The 18661-nt window shown below is 38.9% G+C and overlaps 1 protein-coding gene across 2 annotated transcripts in view; it reads left to right on the plus strand.

Moving 5' to 3' along the window:
• grik2 (glutamate ionotropic receptor kainate type subunit 2) overlaps positions 1-17970 on the plus strand; it is a 460468-nt gene extending 442498 nt beyond the window's left edge. The window contains exon 18 of one of the 2 annotated variants that reach the window (XM_023330613.1): positions 15807-17970. In XM_023330613.1, coding sequence (XP_023186381.1) covers positions 15807-16060 — 254 coding nt within the window. In that variant the 3' untranslated portion in view covers positions 16061-17970. The remainder of the gene's footprint in view (positions 1-15806) is intronic. The other variant, XM_023330615.1, reaches the window with a different exon arrangement.
• The last annotated feature ends 691 nt before the right edge of the window (positions 17971-18661 follow it).

An 18661-nucleotide genomic window follows, 5' to 3' on the forward strand; every position in this document is an offset into this window, starting at 1 on the left:
TTTCACATAAGAACAAAACAATGAGGTGATGTTGCCTGTCCTTGAACACAAAGCTGATCCTCTTCACCCTGTCACCAACTCACACACATCCTCATTGTGTTGTGTAAATAAACACAAAACAAGCAAAATCAATAAACTATATGCATATTCCAGTATACTGAGTTTTGGTTTTACATTCATTCTATTTAAATTTAGTTTATTCGTGCTTACCAATGTTTTCCCCTGGTCAGTTCGTCATGTCTGGTTTTAGTTCTTGCGCTGAGGAAATCCGCAAAACAGCTGTAGGTTTTCGTCAGTAATGCGCGATCTGTGTTTGGTCTTATTTAAATTCATTATTGAAAACATCTGTTCGCACAGATAGGTGCTTCCAAACATGGACAAAACACGAGCAGCATGGAGTCGAAGCTGTGGCATCAAATCAGGGGCAGGAGACGGTAAAAGTCCTCGATTGAAACATCACTGAACTTCGCTCTTTAGCTTGTTAGCTTGTCGGTGTTTCAGTTTTATTCGCTGGAAAAATTAATAATCAGCTTGAGGTGACTCTGCTGCACTCTAGTGGCGAGAAGCCGTAATGTTGGCTGGTAAGAATCGGAAGGCATTATGGGAGATGTAGTTTGTAGTCAATTCATGCTCAAAACTTATTTGAAGTCAATCAATGGGGCTGTAAAACGGTGGTGGTGGGGAGAGGGCCACATAAAATGACGTAGCGGGCCACATGTGGCCCGCGGGCCTTGAGTTTGACACATGTGGCTTAGACAATCAACTGATACAGTATGAAAATAAGGATCAATAAAAGATACATCAATGAGTATTTGCAAGGGCTTTGTAAATGTAGTTGCTTACAAATATATGGCAGCATATGGACAGTTTGGCTTTAAGTAGATGTATTAAAATAAAAAAGCAGACTTTATCTCTATGAATGGAAAAGCATTTTCTACATTACATGTTCCATTTAATTTTGTTTTCACTTTGCTGAACACAAGAAAAAAATAAAATGGTATCTACATTTTATTTACAGATGCAATTATTTACTGTAACAGGGTTCCCATGGGTCTTTGAAAAGTCTTAAAAGGCACTGAATTTATCAATCTAAAAATAACACCTGAATTAGAATTAAAATGTGTTAATTTTTCAGAGGTCTTAAAAATGCTAGCACATTGTAAGTATAATGATTGCAATATGTCTCAAATATTAAAGTAATTAACATTTAACATGTGTTTATTTTAAATAATATTTTACCAAATGCATCATGCAATGCCTATAGCTGAACAAATAAAAGGTGATGTGGTTGCAGTCGTAACCCTAATGCGTTGTCATTTGTGTGATTTGGGGGAAATTGAGAGTGAAGTGCACTTTTTGTTTTATTGTTCCTTTTATTTGACATTGAGAAATGATTTATTTACTAAAGTACCTTAGAAAGAGGACACTTTTGTTTAAAGAATATTTATGTCTGTCTGCTTGTTTGAATTTGTTTTATTGTGTCTTGTAAGACCATATGGTGTATGACGCATGAAAATAAAAACTATTACTACTACTACTACACATAAATATTGGATTTCTAAGAAACTTAAAGACCAGGCAGAGTTGTGGAGACTTTACGAGAGGGACATAGGCGTTGAGAGCCAAGCTCGCTAACTTAAGAGCATGGCGTGAAAGAGGTATAGATACAGGACCTGCAATGTCTGAGCATTCTAAAACTAACTTACTAGAATGGGATGGTGAACAAACAGCTGCTGAGATAAGCTATATTAGGTGATTGATTTAAATGCAGGTTTTACCCATTGTTCATCAAGGAAAGGAAATTTTATTTATATAGCACATTTCCAGCAACAAGGCAGTTCAAAGAGCTTTAGAAGGAAATGGAACAGAACCTAAAGAAAAGCAAAAGTAAAGTCCTAAGCTAAATATTGATTCCCCATGAAAAGTCCATAGTTCTTTAACTAATAGGGGATAGAGAATGTCGACATTGAATTGCAAGGGAGCTGAAGGTGGAGATGATTGAACAAATAGTGAAGGTTAGGACCTGTCTAGTCCTGTTGGAAGGTTTTCAAGCTGCGCAGAATTTAGTTAAGGTGTGCCACTTCAAGGTGAGGAACTTGAGAAATAACGTTGATTGGATGTTGGAATGACCTGCAGGGATAGCAAAGCTGATGACGACTGCTAGATGGTACGACGAAGGAAGGCTTGGCGCGTGGGTGAACAGTAGATTTAAAGATCGCGTTGTCCGTGCAGCATTTTGAAAGTAGAGATTCATTAAAGGTTTCATTTGTAGCTTGTGGTACATTTCAGCAAAGGGGAAGCTGGAAGTGCCCCATATCACAACAGAAACGTTGCGTCTTTTCCAAGTACTGTCATTACCCGTCAAATGCTAGTTAATGATTCATAAATTATGTGGATGGACGAGAAGGTTGATACGACAGCAGATATTTAATGGGTTGAGGTACTAGACCATTCAGAGATTTATGAACCAACAGCGTTTTAGGTCTGTTCTCTAAACTATAATGGCCAATGAGACTTTCTAACTGGGGTGATGTGCTGCATCTCCCTGGTTTTGATTAATACACTGCTGCAGTAATGGATAAATTTCTCGAGATCCTTAAGTGTTTTCATTTTGTACTGAGGGCGATGAGACGAAGTTTGGATCGCTACGAGATGAGCATGACTTAATAGAATGCGGAGCACCTGGATAATAGAGACCATTCATCTGTCCTGTAAACCCCCCAAAAACTGATTATACGGAAAATGTGGAAAGAGGGGTAGAATAAGTCAGGATTCTTGCAGAAGTGGAAAACTAGAGCGTAGTGCACGAGACCAGAATGAGTCCACATCTGGGGCTGGTGTTCTGTTGGGACGCCGAATGACAGATTGCCATACACCCAGCACAAACAGATGGCTGCAACTGACAGAAAGGGATTACCAAAACGTTTTAGGTAATCAACCACATGACGGAGAAGTTAGATTGTCATAAGCCTTATTGCCAGCGACGGCCAGACTTAGCGGTAAGCAGTCGGACTATCAGAGAACAGGAGGCTTGTTTCATACGAGTGTGCTTTGTAGTTGACTGCAACTGTCTCCAGCACCAATTATATGTAGAAACCGTGACAAGCATGAGCAACCATTCATTTATCGGGAAAAGAGCCGACTGGTTTTATCTTGTCTCATGCCAAACTGACAGCTTGAGTAGATAACGTGGACCTCCTTAATGCGCATGTCTGTGTACTCAATGCGTGTATGCCACCTTGATATGAGTCTAAACCAACAGACAACGAGGAAAGGAGGAATGGAAGTTGTCAGGGCGAGAGACGCTGCGAACTATGAATGACCTGGGAAGGAGGATGCTTGTTTAGTTTGAATTGCTGCGCATGTGCAAAAACTGACTGTCAGAGGGCGATGCGGACGAGGGACGATCTGACGGCTGCAATGAGGCCTTGGAATTAGAGAGAGCCAGCAAGCGGCTTCTGATAATGATCGGAACCACTATTCGGCACCAGAGCGCTGGTGCGTTGACAGGCGCGCCCTGAGCCTTCTGAGAAAGGTGAAACATTGACCCAATTGAGGTGGGATGAGTTAAGTCCTCCCCACTCTGCGCACCAGGTGCGGCAAGAAGCGCACTGCTGATTGATGGACGGGCCGCTGCTGAGGTTTGTGTCTGTTTCTCCTGCTACATATCGGCTGCCTGAGGCTTGTGCTCTTGATCTGCTCATCTGAGATGGTCAGAGCCATCTTACAATGAGTGGCTGAAATTGCAGTCAGTTTTGGGTGCTATGCCATGCGTTTCTGCGGCGTTGTTGCTCTGCTGGCATTACCGACTGCGATTGAAGGTTGTTGCGGCTTCCACCTGGTTCTCACCTGCCAATCTGCTTCATCCCTGGGTAGGCTGCATTTCCACTCCTGAGTAAGCTACCTGCTATTTGGATTCTAATTCCTTTTTAGAAAGATGAACGAGTCAGGAGCAGGTACGTCTGACCTAGACAACGCCCCCATGAGTGCTGTGAGGTTGCCGGTTGATGAAGCTGGGACCCTAACCCCGATGGAAGCGTTCTCCCGCAGATGTTCTGAGAGAAGGAGCGAGTCCACAACAAGATGAGAGCAGAGAAGAGCAAACTAGCGTCAGTGGGGCCAAGGCGGATCGTGGAGAGAACCAGCACTTGGCTGCAGGGGACAACACCAGCGAGTTGCAGCAGCCAAGCGATGGTGAGCCGGAGCGGGAAACCAGGCGGCAGATTGAGGATGTCCGCAACATGAAGGAGGGAAGGCCAGAAGATTTCCAGCTTTGCCGCCGCTGACGGAGGTCAAAGGAAGGTATGATGGGGTTTAAGGAGATCAGCGAGGAGTACCTGAAAGTCAACAGGAGCATGGGAGGACCGGGGAGAGGAGGTAGCTGAACTAGCTGACTGAATGTCAGAGAGGTAGAAAAAGCGCGCATGTCAGCTCGAAGCGTGGCTGAAGCTGGTGGATCCTTTGGTCTTTTGAAGGAGCTCTTGCGTGGTGATTGGCTGGGGCGGAGCAACAATCCGGTGCTGGTAGGCTGAGGCGGAAGCATGATAATTGATGATGCTGGTAGGCTGAAGAGTCTCAGCCTGAATTTACGCCTAAAGATCTCCTGCCTAAGATCAGCAGCTGTTAGCAATCAGTAGCACATATAACACATCAACATTTCCTAGCAGATCAATATGATCTCTGATTAAACGCTCTCTCTGAATCCTTCCATTGGCGCTTTTCTCCATCAGAGCCACAGCGCTCCACAATTGCGCGGCACATCTTTATGCAGCTACTTATATACATTTAATTGTCTACACACCTTAATCACCTTAAAAATAATCAAACCTGACCTGTTTGGAGTTAATCTGCTGATCCAACCCTGTTTTCTTTTTCAGTGAGAATGAAATGACCCTACAGATGCATGTCATGCACTTCAGCGCACAGAACTATTACATCTTTTAGACAAAAACTGAGGAAATGTACTATTTACATTCGAGTGAGGTTTTCACATCTTTTAATTTTTATTTTTTCTATTTTGTGTGCTTTAGGCTATTGTCTGAGGACAAATGTTGCTCAGTTTCATAGTATAAATTTAGACAATAAAATATTTAAATCATGATAAAACATTAGGTTTGATGCTTCTTGGTGTAAATAACACTGAACGGAGTCAGATTTCAGTGTGTTTAGGTAAATTTTGACGCTTTGTACTTTGTACAGAAAAAGTTTTAATGGCAGATCAAAAATTTGCAGATATTTACGCAAGCCACAATCATTTTTATATATGCCAAAATGTGCGTAAAATGTGGCGCCATACATTTTTGGTGTGTACGTACGCTTTATGCATGAGGCCCCAGGACGGCCACTGGTAGTGGCTCTTTAAAAATGAGGAGAAATGGAATGGGTAGAGGAGACTTAAAGTGATCCAAGATTAGTTGAACATGTTGGCCTAAATATGGTGCAGTTTTCCTATCAACTTAAAAAATTGTTCTCTGTGATATGCCAAAACTCATCATTACTAAAAAAAAAAGATATAGAAATTGTTACATTTTTCACCAGTGGAAGTTTCTTTTTTTAAACCTGCTGGGTTGATGACGGTTAATGAAGAACAGGCACAGACAAAATGTTACTTTTGTCGCTTTCAGTTTTACAGTCATATTTCAAGAACAGTTTTAATCATTACATTTTCACATAAAGAAAAGGTCATTCAATTAGAAGTAATATGAATCACACTACATATTAGCAGCTCAAAATGTCTTTCTGGAAACACGATTAAAGACTGCTACATATTTTCAGCAGAAGATTATATAGATACGGTAACATATACAGGGTGTGTATAAATACTCCCACCTCATTGCACTCTTTCTAGATCTCTGCCAGATTCTTGAATCTTCTCTGCCTGATAATCCACTGGACTCCATGACCATCTCTTTGGCTGGTGCATCTTCTTCCACATTTTGTCCTTCCACTAGACTTTCAATTGATGGACTTGGACACAGCACTCTGTTAACAGCCAGCCTACCTAGCTATGAACTTTTGTGGCTTACACATTCTATGGAGGGTATCAATGATGGCCATTTGTTAGGTCTGCAGTATTACCCATATTGAACCGAACAAAGACAAGTGACACTTGCAATTTAATGACACCTAGTGGTGTCATTAAATTTTAGATAGTGTGTCACATTTAATTTAAAACATCCATGTTTTCTTCAAATATTCTAATTTTTGGGGGTTTTATGAGCTGGAAGCCCAAATATGTAACAATAAACAAACAAATACTTGAAATTGTTATATAATCTATGAAAGTTTAACTTTTTGAATGGAATTATTGGAATTAAACAACTTTTCCATGATATTCTATATATAAAGTGTCTACAGTATATATATATGACACTATTAAGGAATCATTGACTTAAAACAAGTTCATTTTTCTTGGAAAAAAGTCAGTTGTGACCTAGTTTGTCTTGTTTCGAGAGTAATAAGATATTAGACCAAAAACACTTGGGAAGACTTGGTGTTGTAATTTGTCTTTTTTTCAGTGTAAGTTAATTACAAATGACACTAATAATAGTAAATATGTTACAGGCTTAATGTAGCCTTGGAGTGGTGAAGTATTTGGCTTTGATATGTTGGTATGTGGGGCCCTGAATTAAAATCTGTTCATAGCCCCAAAAATGGATGCTATGTGCTTTGGGCACATTATAATTATTGTTGTCTATTTTTCCAGATTGTTTTGTTTATAGACTTTAGTTCAGTTATTTTTCTTTGTTCCTTTAAAATATATTGGGGTTTGGGTTATTTCTTATAATTTGTAATTAATATTTGATTGTTTTAAGCTGTGGTGCTGTTCTCCACCCGCCTATAAACAGGCTGGATTTTGGGTGTAAACCTGCCTCTGTCTCTTTCGCTTCCACTCGCTCCTCCACCACCAGCATGAGTCCTGATGAGGTGCGTTGCAGGCCTACAGCTCCCTTCTGTAGGTTTTGTTGGCTTTTGTTTGTTTTTTCCTTGTGATTTTGCCCTGGTGGGACCAGTTGTCCTCTTTTCGCTTTTTTCTTTTGCAGTAGGTTCTTTTTTGACTATTTTGCTTTAGTCTGGTACTAGCAGGGGCTTCAACAACCTTGTACAGGGTTGGCCCCCGTCCTGTACCTTTTTATTCTTTTTTACCGACTCACCAGGTCCACTATTCTGTTAATACTTTTTGGGGGGGGTTATACCGTTATGATTTTAATATTTTGTGCACAAAACGAAAATGGAAAAAACCCATAACAAGGTACTCAATTTTGATTTTGTTTTTAATGAGATAAGTGTTCTGTCCCGGAAGTTCTCTCTGTCCGACTTAGAGGGGCCGTTTCACACATAGACATTATACAGACTGGAGACAGACAGTCTTAATCATTTCACGCTGTAGTATTTCCTGTAAACCACAATTCAGTTTAAGTAATACCCGAGAAAAATGGTTAGCTTGAGTTTTTATTTTAGTTTTTTATAAGCAAGAGCAACAACACCAACCTCCAGCCATGTCTGTCTGGTCTCCAGATCTGGGCCAGGAAGATGGTCTCCGTTGCACTGCACCACCAGCAGCGGTAAATATAGGTGAGTACACTATTAATTTGTCACAAAAAGTTGTTTTAAGATGTTTTTAGGTGAGAAAGTAGCCCTCATAGCTTCATCTATTCACTTAGTTAATCCAAAATGAAGCTTCTTTGAAATGTTCTCCAGAGTTTTGGGAGCAGCATAACTCTGCTAACTGCACCAGGCGGCTCCAGGCTCAGCGGGCGGGTGGAGTGTGTTTTCCCCGCTAACAACAGAGTGACATCTCGGCATGTCACTCTGTTGTTTTCTGTTCGTAGCGGCTCAAAGTGTGATATGAAATGTTTACTATGTTTGTATATGTGCCGTTTATACATGTAGCAAAACATAACATCTAGAGATTTCAATACTTCTGAAGCTGTTAGTATCTTCTAAACCATAGTGTTTTCTTCCAATACCAATTTCTAATATTCTTTTCCTCTGAATTTTTTAGTTTGTACATTCATGTTAAGAAAAATAGTTGTGTGAGTGAAGTATACATTTCCCTTTGATTGGCTTCTTATGTGCAGTGTGAACTTTTTTATTTTATTATTTTATTATTATTGTTTCAGACAGGTCTTCAGGAGGAGAGGCCTCAGCTCCAGGTTTTAATGCAGCTTCCCAGAATCTCCCAGTGATCCTCTTCCTCCTCCTGATCTGCCACTGTCTCCTTGTCTTTTACTGAAATTATAGGAATATTTTTTCATGATTCCTCAAACATGGGCTGAATATCTGCTTGTTTGTTATTCTAATAAATACATTTTTATGGAAACATTTTGTCCCAGTTTATTTTGTAAGATATGAGTTTACAATCTGATGATAAGAAAATAAGTTTGGTAAGTATATAGTAAGTATTGTAAATAAATCATTCAATTATAAAGCACCAACTATGGCTACCTACAGGTTGATAAAAATGAACTATGAACTAATTCTTTTAATGTTTCTTGCAGTGATGTGCAGTGAAGTTCATAGCTGATGAGGCACTGACTTAATCAAATCAGATTTACAAATATAGACCCCTGCATGAAATTGTGTGCATGTGCACAAAGCTGAAGGGCAAAACAACTATTCTGTCACATGCCATCTGTAGCCGTGCTGCCGCGGTAGAATAATTCCGTTAACTCAATAAAACTTGGAAATGTAGGTATTCTTAATTTAGTGCTATGCTGCACATCAAAGGGAAAAACCATCAAGTACAACTCAAAACCACTTCTTTCTTGCTCTCTGTATCACCCAAGCTATAGCTAAAGCTTGGGTGGTACAGATATATGTATATATACAGTATATATATATATATATATATATATATATATATATATATATATATATATATATATATATATATATATATATATATACACAGATTTGTCATCATAGCAATCGACAACAATGCCACTTTATGTTTCAGGATTCAATACCAAAGAGCACTGAAATATTTCCCACACAAATAACCATACTACTGCACAGTCTGTTGCCTTATTATAGTTTTAATGTTTATTTTGCAATTATTAATAATTGATCACTGTGGTAGATTATAGCTACAACTGCTATTAGCTAATCTAACAGCAGTTTGCGGGTTATGTTTCTTTTCTGCATTCTTTACACATACAAACTGTAGCCAAAACGCACATTTCATTAAAAAGCGAAACAAAAAATGTTACTGCCGTCTTACCTTTACTTATGAATGAAGTCCATGCGCCTCTCATTCTACACAAAAATATCAGTTCATCCAAAGCCAAGTCTATTCTCAACATCCCAAATGTTTTTAGAATTTCAATCTGGGGCGTGCTGTGGTGGCGGAGGGGATAGCACGACCCACGTTTGGAGGCCTTGAGTCCTTGATGCAGCAAAAGTCGCGGGCAACATTTGCCGCATGTTTTCCCCCTTCTACTTTCCTGTCAGCCCTCTTTCATATAAGGGACACTAGAGCCCACAAAAGACCCCCTGGAGGGGAGAAAAAAAACCCTGCAATCTGGCTTTGAATATGAGTGGTCGACCGCTCATGCTTGGTTTAAGCCACAAAATCCCATCTGAGTCCACACAGTGCCACAAGTTGAGAAAAAAAGGCAGGGAAAGCAGAAAAGGCCGTTTCTAGCAGGACATCCACAAAGCCTGTGTTTTCTTTCCGCCTTCTGTCTTGTAGTTTGAAGCAAACCTTTCAGCTCCAGTGTTTGTCTTCCTTTAGTCATTATTTCCTGCTTCGATTGAAAATCCACTTTAGAAAACTAAACTGTAGTAATGTATAGTTTTCATCATCCATGTTGATGTCAGAAGAGAGGAGAAAACAATTAATCTATCGCTGCACTTCCCTTACTTACTGTATGGCTAGCTCGCTGTCTCTTACTCTGTAGACGCGGAGTCACAATGTGTGGGATCATGAGCGCCCCCTGCCATGAATTGCCAGCCTTACCTCGAATCTGTTCTCTGTTTTTTCTGATTGCTCTTCAGCACACAAATCAGATTACACACAGAGTTGGTGGCAACAAACACTGTACATTATATAGATACGCTAAATTATAGAAAATCAGTTCATATATTGAATGTTTTTTATTTATTTTATTGGCAACGTACAGACAGGAGGAACATGCTCTCATCAAGTGGCAGCAAGCGCAGCTCCCCTGCCACCCCTGACCGCACGTCACTGGTTTCTTCCTTTCCTACATTTTTATTATGTATTTTGGATAATCATACTTTTCTGGACACTTGTTCATGACATAACGGATTATAATTGGTATGCTAATGCTATTCAAAAAGGAAAAACTTAAACAAAAAAACTATAAGGTTTGAATGACTGGCAGAATGTTCTGGTCGCCGTTTCTTTCAGAGCAGATTAAAGACTTAAGATTGTGAAAAATTAGGTGAACTAGCCCTTTAGCCATTTACTGAATCAGAAGCTATATGCAGAAGCCAACTTTAGCTTCGCATACAAAACAAAGTCAGAGTATAAGGCTTTCTGTGTGAAGGTATCATAATCAAATTAATTAGATGCCACTTTGGACAAGTGCATAAAAACCGGGTCTCAGTGTGAGGGACAGAGAGAACTTCCAGGTCAGACCACTTGTCAAAAATGGAATTGTGAAAATCAAAATTAAGCACTCGCTATCTGTTTTTTTCCATTTTTGTTTTGTGCACAAAATCGGGAATCAGATAATGACTTCAAACAATTATCCGATTTCTTGTTTAATAAACAAAAATGAAAAAAAACAAGATTGTTTTGTTTTTTCATTTTTTTGTTTCAAACAAAAAAACGAACTGCCTGAATATACATGGACCAGTTTTCATACTAGTTGTCAATTTCAGCTGCAAACCACTTCAGGATCTGTACTACTTGTTCCTAAATTATTCTCACAGGACACCACAAGGGAAATAACAAAGAAAAAATAAGACTAATTGTGCAAATTCCTATATAGCCTCAAATATCCATGTGTATGTATTGTATATGAAGCTGACTTAATGATCATTAACAAAATTTTGGATGTTTGGAATGTTTGGAATTTGGAAACATTTTCCACATTTACTTTTGCAAAAAAAAGTTTGGAATTTTATTGTGGACAATCCATGGCTAGAACAACATTTCAACAACACAAGAATACAGCAGCTCAGTTTGGGCAGCTCATTCCATTTTTATTTTATACCAGGTAAATACAGCAGTCAGAGTTCCTTTTCCTATCCACAGGTGCAATAAGCTTTCATGTAATCCATTGTTTGGCCAAAACTCTTATGCTGTTATATGCTTTCTTCCAGGCTAGTTCAGCCTAGCCTGGTAATAACCAGCCCCTTGGTTTTTACCAGGGTTTTAACACTTCGCTCCATACAGAGGGCCTGGACTCTCTAGTATTGAGAAATGATTGTTTCCTGTAGATGTGCACTGTGTTGAGGTTTTAAATGTTAACCAATTACTCACATTTGACTGCAACATATATACAGTCATGGCCAAATGTTTTGAGAATGATTCAAATGTTAATATTTACAAAGTCTATGCTTCAGTTTTTATAACGGCAATTTGCATATACTCCAGAATGTTATAAAGAGTGATCAGCGTAACAGCAATTAATTGCAAAGTCAATATTTGCCTAGAAAATGAACTTTATCCCCCAAAACACATTTCAACTTCATTGCAGCCCTGCCTTAAAAGGACCAGCTAACATCGTTTCAGTGATTGCTCCATTAACACAGGTGTGGGTGGTGATGAGGACAGGACTGGAGATCAATCTGTCATGATTAAGTAAGAATGACACCACTGGACACTTTAAAAAGAGGCTGGTGCTTGGCATCATTGTTTCTCTTCTGTGAACCATGGTTACCTCGAAAGAAACACGTGCAGTCATCATTGCACTGCACAAAAATGGCCTAACAGGAAAGAAAATCGCAGCTAGAAAGATTGCACCTCAGTCAACAATCTATCGCATCATCAAGAACTTCAAGGAGAGAGGTTCCATTGTTGCCAGAAAGGTTCCAGGGCGCCCAAGAAAGACCAGCAAGCGCCAGGACCGTCTCTTCAAAGTGTTTCAGCTGTGGGATCGGGCTACCAGCAGTGCAGAGCTTGCTCAGGAATGGCAGCAGGCAGGTGTGAGTGCATCTGCACGGACTGTGAGGCGGAGATTCTAGGAGCAAGGCCTGGTCTCCAGGAGGGCAGCAAAGAAGCCACTTCTCTCCAGGAAAAACATCAGGAACAGACTGATATTCTGCAAAAGGTACAGGGAGTGGACTGCTGAGGACTGGGGTAAAGTCATTTTCTCTGATGAATCCCCTTTCCGATTGTTTGGGACATCTGGAAAACAGCTTGTTCGGAGAAGACGAGGTGAGCGCTACCACCAGTCTTGTCTCATGCCAACTGTAAAGCATCCTGAAACCATTCATGTGTGGGGTTGCTTCTCAGCCAAGGGAGTCGGCTCTCTCACAGTCTTACCTAAAAACACAGCCATGAATAAAGAATGGTACCAGAATGTCCTCCGAGAGCAACTTCTCCCAACCGTCCAAGAGCAGTTTGGTGATGAACAATGCCTTTTCCAGCATGATGGAGCACCTTGCCATAAAGCAAAGGTGATATCTAACTGGCTCAGGGAACAAACCATAGAGATTTTGGGTCCATGGCCTGGAAACTCCCCTGATCTTAATCTCATTGAAAACTTGTGGTCAATCATCAAGAGACGGGTGGACAAATGAAAACCTAGGAATTCTGACAAAATGCAAGCATTGATTGTGCAAGAATGGACTGCTATCAGTCAGGATTTGGTCCAGAAAGTGATTGAGAGCATGCCAGGGAGAATTGCAGAGGTCCTGAAGAAGAGGGGTCAACACTGCAAATATTGACTTGCTGCATTAACTCATTCTGTCATTAAAAGCTTTTGTTACTCATAATATGATTGCAATTGTATTTCTGTATGTGATGACAACATCTGACATACACACATGAAAACCAGAGGGCAGCAGATCATGTGAAAATATAATATTTGTGTCATTCTCAATACTTTTGGCCATGACTGTAATGCGCCAGTTTAAGAAGCTTACAGGAAATTGCCTGCACTATAAACAACCTCATTCAGAAGACATCTGAACCAGGTGGTTGTTAATGTTAATTCAATATTTTGAAGCGTGGCCAACACTGACTGAACGGCCATTGAGAAAACTGCAGCAGACCACAATTCTAAAACAGCGCAGAAAATCGATGTCATAGTTCACAACTTCTCATTCTGTTTCCTGATTGGCCCAGTGAAAAATCTGACAATTCAAGTTTTGAGGAGACAGACCAAACTGTGCTGGAAGCAAGAATTTTTTAGTACAATTGCACTGGCTAAGTTTAGCCTTTCTCCATAAGATGCTGATCCCACCTGATTTTGTCAATATTATTTGCAATCAAAAGAAATATGTAAATAAAATAAAAATATTATTTTAAAACTAAGTTAACCAGGGAGGATGAACAATTTTGGGCTTATCTGCATGTTACAAAATAGATGGAAAAAGTTTCAAAATTATTAATTAAAGTATTTTCTTACATCACAAAACCTGGAATTCAACAGGCTTGTAAACCCTTTTTACACTTTTTTAAGTCTATTCTAAAGTGTTAATGATTCAAATAAACTATTCATAAAAACTCTGTTCTTAATAGCATTCTCATTTTTGTCTGTCTTCCTCTGATCTTGTCTTACACGATACCCTGAGAAACAGTCCAATAGCCTGTTGTACAGGAGATTTTTTCTCTTGTACAACATCAAAAAGAATATTTAATCATTGCATTTAAGTAGATCCATGCATATGCAGTATGTGTTGATACAGTTGCCTACTGTAAGTTTATGCAGATCTGATGTGAACAGCATCAGATCTGCAATAACTACAGATCAAAAACAACGTCCTTGCTTGGGGGAGTTTTACTGCCATAAATCGAGAGCGCACATCTTTAATTTGAAAACAGAATTTTATGTCTTTGTTATCAAAACTTGCAATGCATGCACTCAAAATGTCTGCTCTCTGTCAATATTTTCTGTGCCCTCTCAAATCTTTGTGCTCATGCTCAGATTTTTCCCTCTTGTGCAAAACTTCTCTCTGCACGGATTAAATCTCCGCTTGCAAATCTCTCTCTCAAAACAAAAAAGTTCCATCGCCATGGCAACATTCCATTCAACAGAATGCAAGTGTTATACTGTGCAGTGGGAACCTCCTCAAGGGTGCGTTAGTTTCTTTATAATTATAGACATCATAATAATTTGAGAATAAATGTGTATACTATCAAAGTCAGTAGCAGCAGATTGCTTTTAAAATGTAATTAGTTACTAGTTACTTTTGCAAAATAAATAACTGAGTTAGTAATTGACATCTGTACTTTCCATTAAAAACTCTACATTAAATTATCTGGACTCTCTCTGCCTGATTCCACGGTCCATGGGTGAGGATACTTACTGCTGTCCAATAAGTACCCACAAGAATCCAACTCTTCCTCTTCTTCAACCAATCAGCAGCACATATGTGATTCTTTTTTGCCCCTTTGGATCTTGATCAGATGAAGACTACTTCTACCTTCTGTGTGCTGAATTATAATAGTGTCAGTAATCATTGTGGTAACAATGAAAATAGTAATTTGTTAGATTACTCAATAGTGAAAAAAAGTAACTGTTATTTCCATCACTGGTTAAACATTCAAACTATTAGGTATTTTTATATATAGTTTGTCATAACCAATAAATTGGAATGTGTTGAATTATGTTGAATCTTGTTGGTCAGATCGAAGGCACCTTTTGAAAGTAACAAATTTAAGCAGGAGTTAAATATACATTCACTTCTCTATTGGACAGAAGTAGAGGAATGGAAGTTGTAAAATGATCACATCTACTGAATTATTCTATCTGATAGTAAATAGCAATGTGTTTAACTTAATGAAACATACACATGCACACACACGCAATATCTTGAATTAGAATTCAGTTAAGATACTGAATTCGAATTCAGTAATTCTAATTCATTGAATCTGAGAATATATAGCATTCTATTTTGCAAAAGATATCTGACATCAAGCTATGTTAATGTTAAACGTTAAGCTGAACAATGCCTTTATGCATTAGGGTGCTCCGATTTATCGGCGTCTATTTGCTTAATTTTAGGAGATCAGTGAAATTTACATGGGAAGCTGATCTGTCTACTGATCTTATTGACCTCAGCAAAGGTCTAAAAGTCAAATACTGTCCTCTGTAGCTATGCTGTGACAGAGGTTTCACTGAAAGACTGGCCCACCGGGTCAGGTCTGCACGTTTGTAGTTAACAGTAGTCACCCCACTGTTGCCTACTCAGTGACTCTCTTGCTACATTTACATTTCAGACAAAAATATTGGTATTGGTCAAAATCAGAATCAACAAGTCAGGCTTTTTAAAGATCAGTGATCGGCGATCAGCCAGAAAACTGCAATTGGTGCACCACTAATGCTTCCTAATAATCAGTCTCATTTTCCTCCATCCTCGTTCTGCCCTTCACTGTGGGAAGAAAAACTGCCTCGCAACCAGGAGGTTGTGGGTTTGATTCCAATTCTATCTAGCTACAGGAATTAAACTGCATACTGCAATGATAAAGTGCTTTGAGTGGTCAATATGACCAAAAATGACAACTGGATGTTCAGCCATACATCATGATTATTTTCCTGCTCTAAGATGAGATGGTGTGTGCTAAAAATTAAGGCAGTTTGCTGGCTGATTTCTAGACCATAATATTTGAACTAGGGAAATGGTCTGAAATAGTTTTTGTTCTCTTTCGGTTCTTTCCACTGCAGACGTCATTCTGCAGTGCCGTGGTGGACGAACTGCGGGTTTCCCTCAAGTGCCAGCGGCGGCTCAAACACAAGCCCCAGCCGCCTGTCATGGTGAAAACAGAGGAGGTCATCAACATGCACACCTTCAACGACCGAAGACTGCCAGGGAAAGAGACCATGGCCTAAAGCAGGAATCTCTGTCATTTGCTCACCCAGTCTCATGTACGGAGTTGGTGTGTGAAGACACTTGGGAAAAGGGTATGGGTAAATGGTAGAGGGGAACAATAAGTTGGCATGGTTGAAAGTTCTGCTTATAGAGCAGGACTTATTTGCAGTATGTTGTTAAAATGTAATTCTTCTGTCTTTCTAATTAGCTACAGGTAAGATATTCAATGATATTTCCTGTGGAAATAACTTCAATCCGGGTGAAATTTCAGCAAGTTACCTCATTACAACACTGGCAGCCAATGAGAAGTGTCAGGATTAAAAAAAAATATTGAATAGAAAAATAAAACGAGTGGAATCACACGTTTGATCTCGTTCCTCAGTCACTGCAGAGACTGAAAGTGCACCTCAGATATTGTGATTAAATGGGAGTAAAAGTATATACATTTTTTCAGTATGGCTAAATTTGATCTCATTCTGACTGCAATGATGAGCAGTGTTCTCAAAATGGAGCACTGTTTGGTGACATACAATATTGACTGACATCCAAAATGGACATGATGCAAAACATCATCAGGCAATAATTGAATTTATGTGTTTGTCTTTCAGAATACTAACACTTTTAGCCTTTAATAGGGATTAGGTAAAAAAATAATAAGATGAACTAAAATCAGAGAATGCAAATATGTAGTGAATTGTTGATGTACATGTATCAGCTGGTAGTCACAGGTATAGAGATTCTTCAGAGGTTCACACAACTTTGACAGTGAATAGCTACCATCAAGGTTGGCTCTTATATAAGAATTTTCAGTTTTGGATCCTGTATTAAGCACCAGATGGCTCAGATTCTGCTAGGTTGTGAACCACATGCTGCTGCTCACAGCTGTCTGCACAGTAAAACCTCATTACACTACAAAGCATCATGGAAAGGTACAATATGATGGGAATCCCATTTGTTTTCATTGTAAAATGATTAAGACTAAGATATAAAGCTGCATAATCAGTCATTGGAGATGCAGAATAAAAGGCATAGTAGCAATGGAATCCCTTAATGTTTTCAGTCACTAAAATACCTGTGGTTGGCATAGTCACACAGAAACTAGTGCACAGCAGAATCATTAGCGCAACAGCGGCCATGTTTCTATTGAAAACCATGAAGGGATCTGAAGACAAACCTTCGTCAAGTAAATCCTGCAGTGGCTCAGAAAGGCTCACAAAGTCAGAATTCATAGCAATCACACAACACACAGACTATTTATTCAGTATTTATACTTTTATTTATTGGACCTTTATTTATGTCTGTATAGAATGGATTCTCACTACAACTTTGTCACAGCCTCTGTGTTACCCCTTTGCAGTGTCGAGGCTCCATTTTAATTTTGTACTCGTGGCTTTTCATTTCTTCAGCTGCAATGCTCCACATTTACTTGTGCAAATGTGTTTTCTATAAAGTGATTTTGTACAAGGTGAATCAGAATTTTATAATAATTTTTATCAACACAAAACACAACATAAAGAGCATTATCCAGTGTAAGGAGTCACTGTTGCAGCCATATGACTCAGGAGGCCTTGCTTTAAGTCCACAGAGTCGTCTCACAAGCACTAACATCCTCACACACAGGAACCTGAATACAGTCCAAACCTACAACATAAACAATATTCTGGTATAGCATTAGTCACTCAACATTTTGAAGGGGGGAATAAACTATTTTTTATGATATAAAGGAATCATATTTAAATAAAGATATTTTTACTTCACAAGAAATCAAAATGTCAGTTCTGGTTATAGTGAATATATAATACACAACATGGATTTTGATGCTGGTCCTTTGACTTCTTATAGACTGATAAATCCAGTGCTGTGTAACGATTTCTAATGGTTTAAAAAAAGAGGGGTCTATTAGAAAATGAAGAGTGTCTAGTAAATTTTGACTTGTTGTGAAAAACAAAATGCAGTGCACACAGTTTACCCTTTGAAGTAAATGCACAACTTTAAAGAAAATAAAAAAGTTCTTCTCAATTTTTCTTGACTTTTCCTTTGTACTGATAACAAACAAAACATTTAATGGGAGTGAAGTATGGCATCACTATCACGCCAAAAGTCGAGAGAGTAAATGTGACTCTGTGTGTAGGGATTGAGACAGCATGAGGATATCCGCAAGTGGATTGGAGATGTGTAAGAGAGCAAAAGGAGATCCAAACGCGATCTCTCTGCTCTCTGCTCACATGAACTTGCTCACTCACATGAGAACTTAGTTAAGGTTTTTGGCAGTCAGTGGGCAGATCCAGCCAGGCTTCTACACATGATTGGCTACATTCCCTGTCCTCTGTGATTGGTCATCTAAATTCCAGCTATTCAGCAAAGGCAGTGAGTTTTCCCAATAAAAGTTTTGATAACATGATAACAATGAATTCACAATTCACGATTGTGAATTGTGAATTCATTGGCAGAACTTCTCAGACAATTCACGTATTAATTCTACACTATAAAATTTAAAAAGTACATCTTTCAATGTACTGTCTTAATTTAATTAATTTAATTCAATTAAAGCACATTTATTTAAATAAGTTTTACATAGAATCTACCACTGAAAAAAACAAGCAAGTGTTGAAGTCTGATGTATAATAGGCAACCAGGAAAATACAATGTGATGTGAATAAAAGATTTTGCTGAAATAGAGGACTTCAGATAGCCTCATTAAGAATCCACA

Source organism: Xiphophorus maculatus, chromosome 3 (assembly GCF_002775205.1).
Source record: "Xiphophorus maculatus strain JP 163 A chromosome 3, X_maculatus-5.0-male, whole genome shotgun sequence".
Classification (NCBI taxonomy): domain Eukaryota; kingdom Metazoa; phylum Chordata; class Actinopteri; order Cyprinodontiformes; family Poeciliidae; genus Xiphophorus; species Xiphophorus maculatus.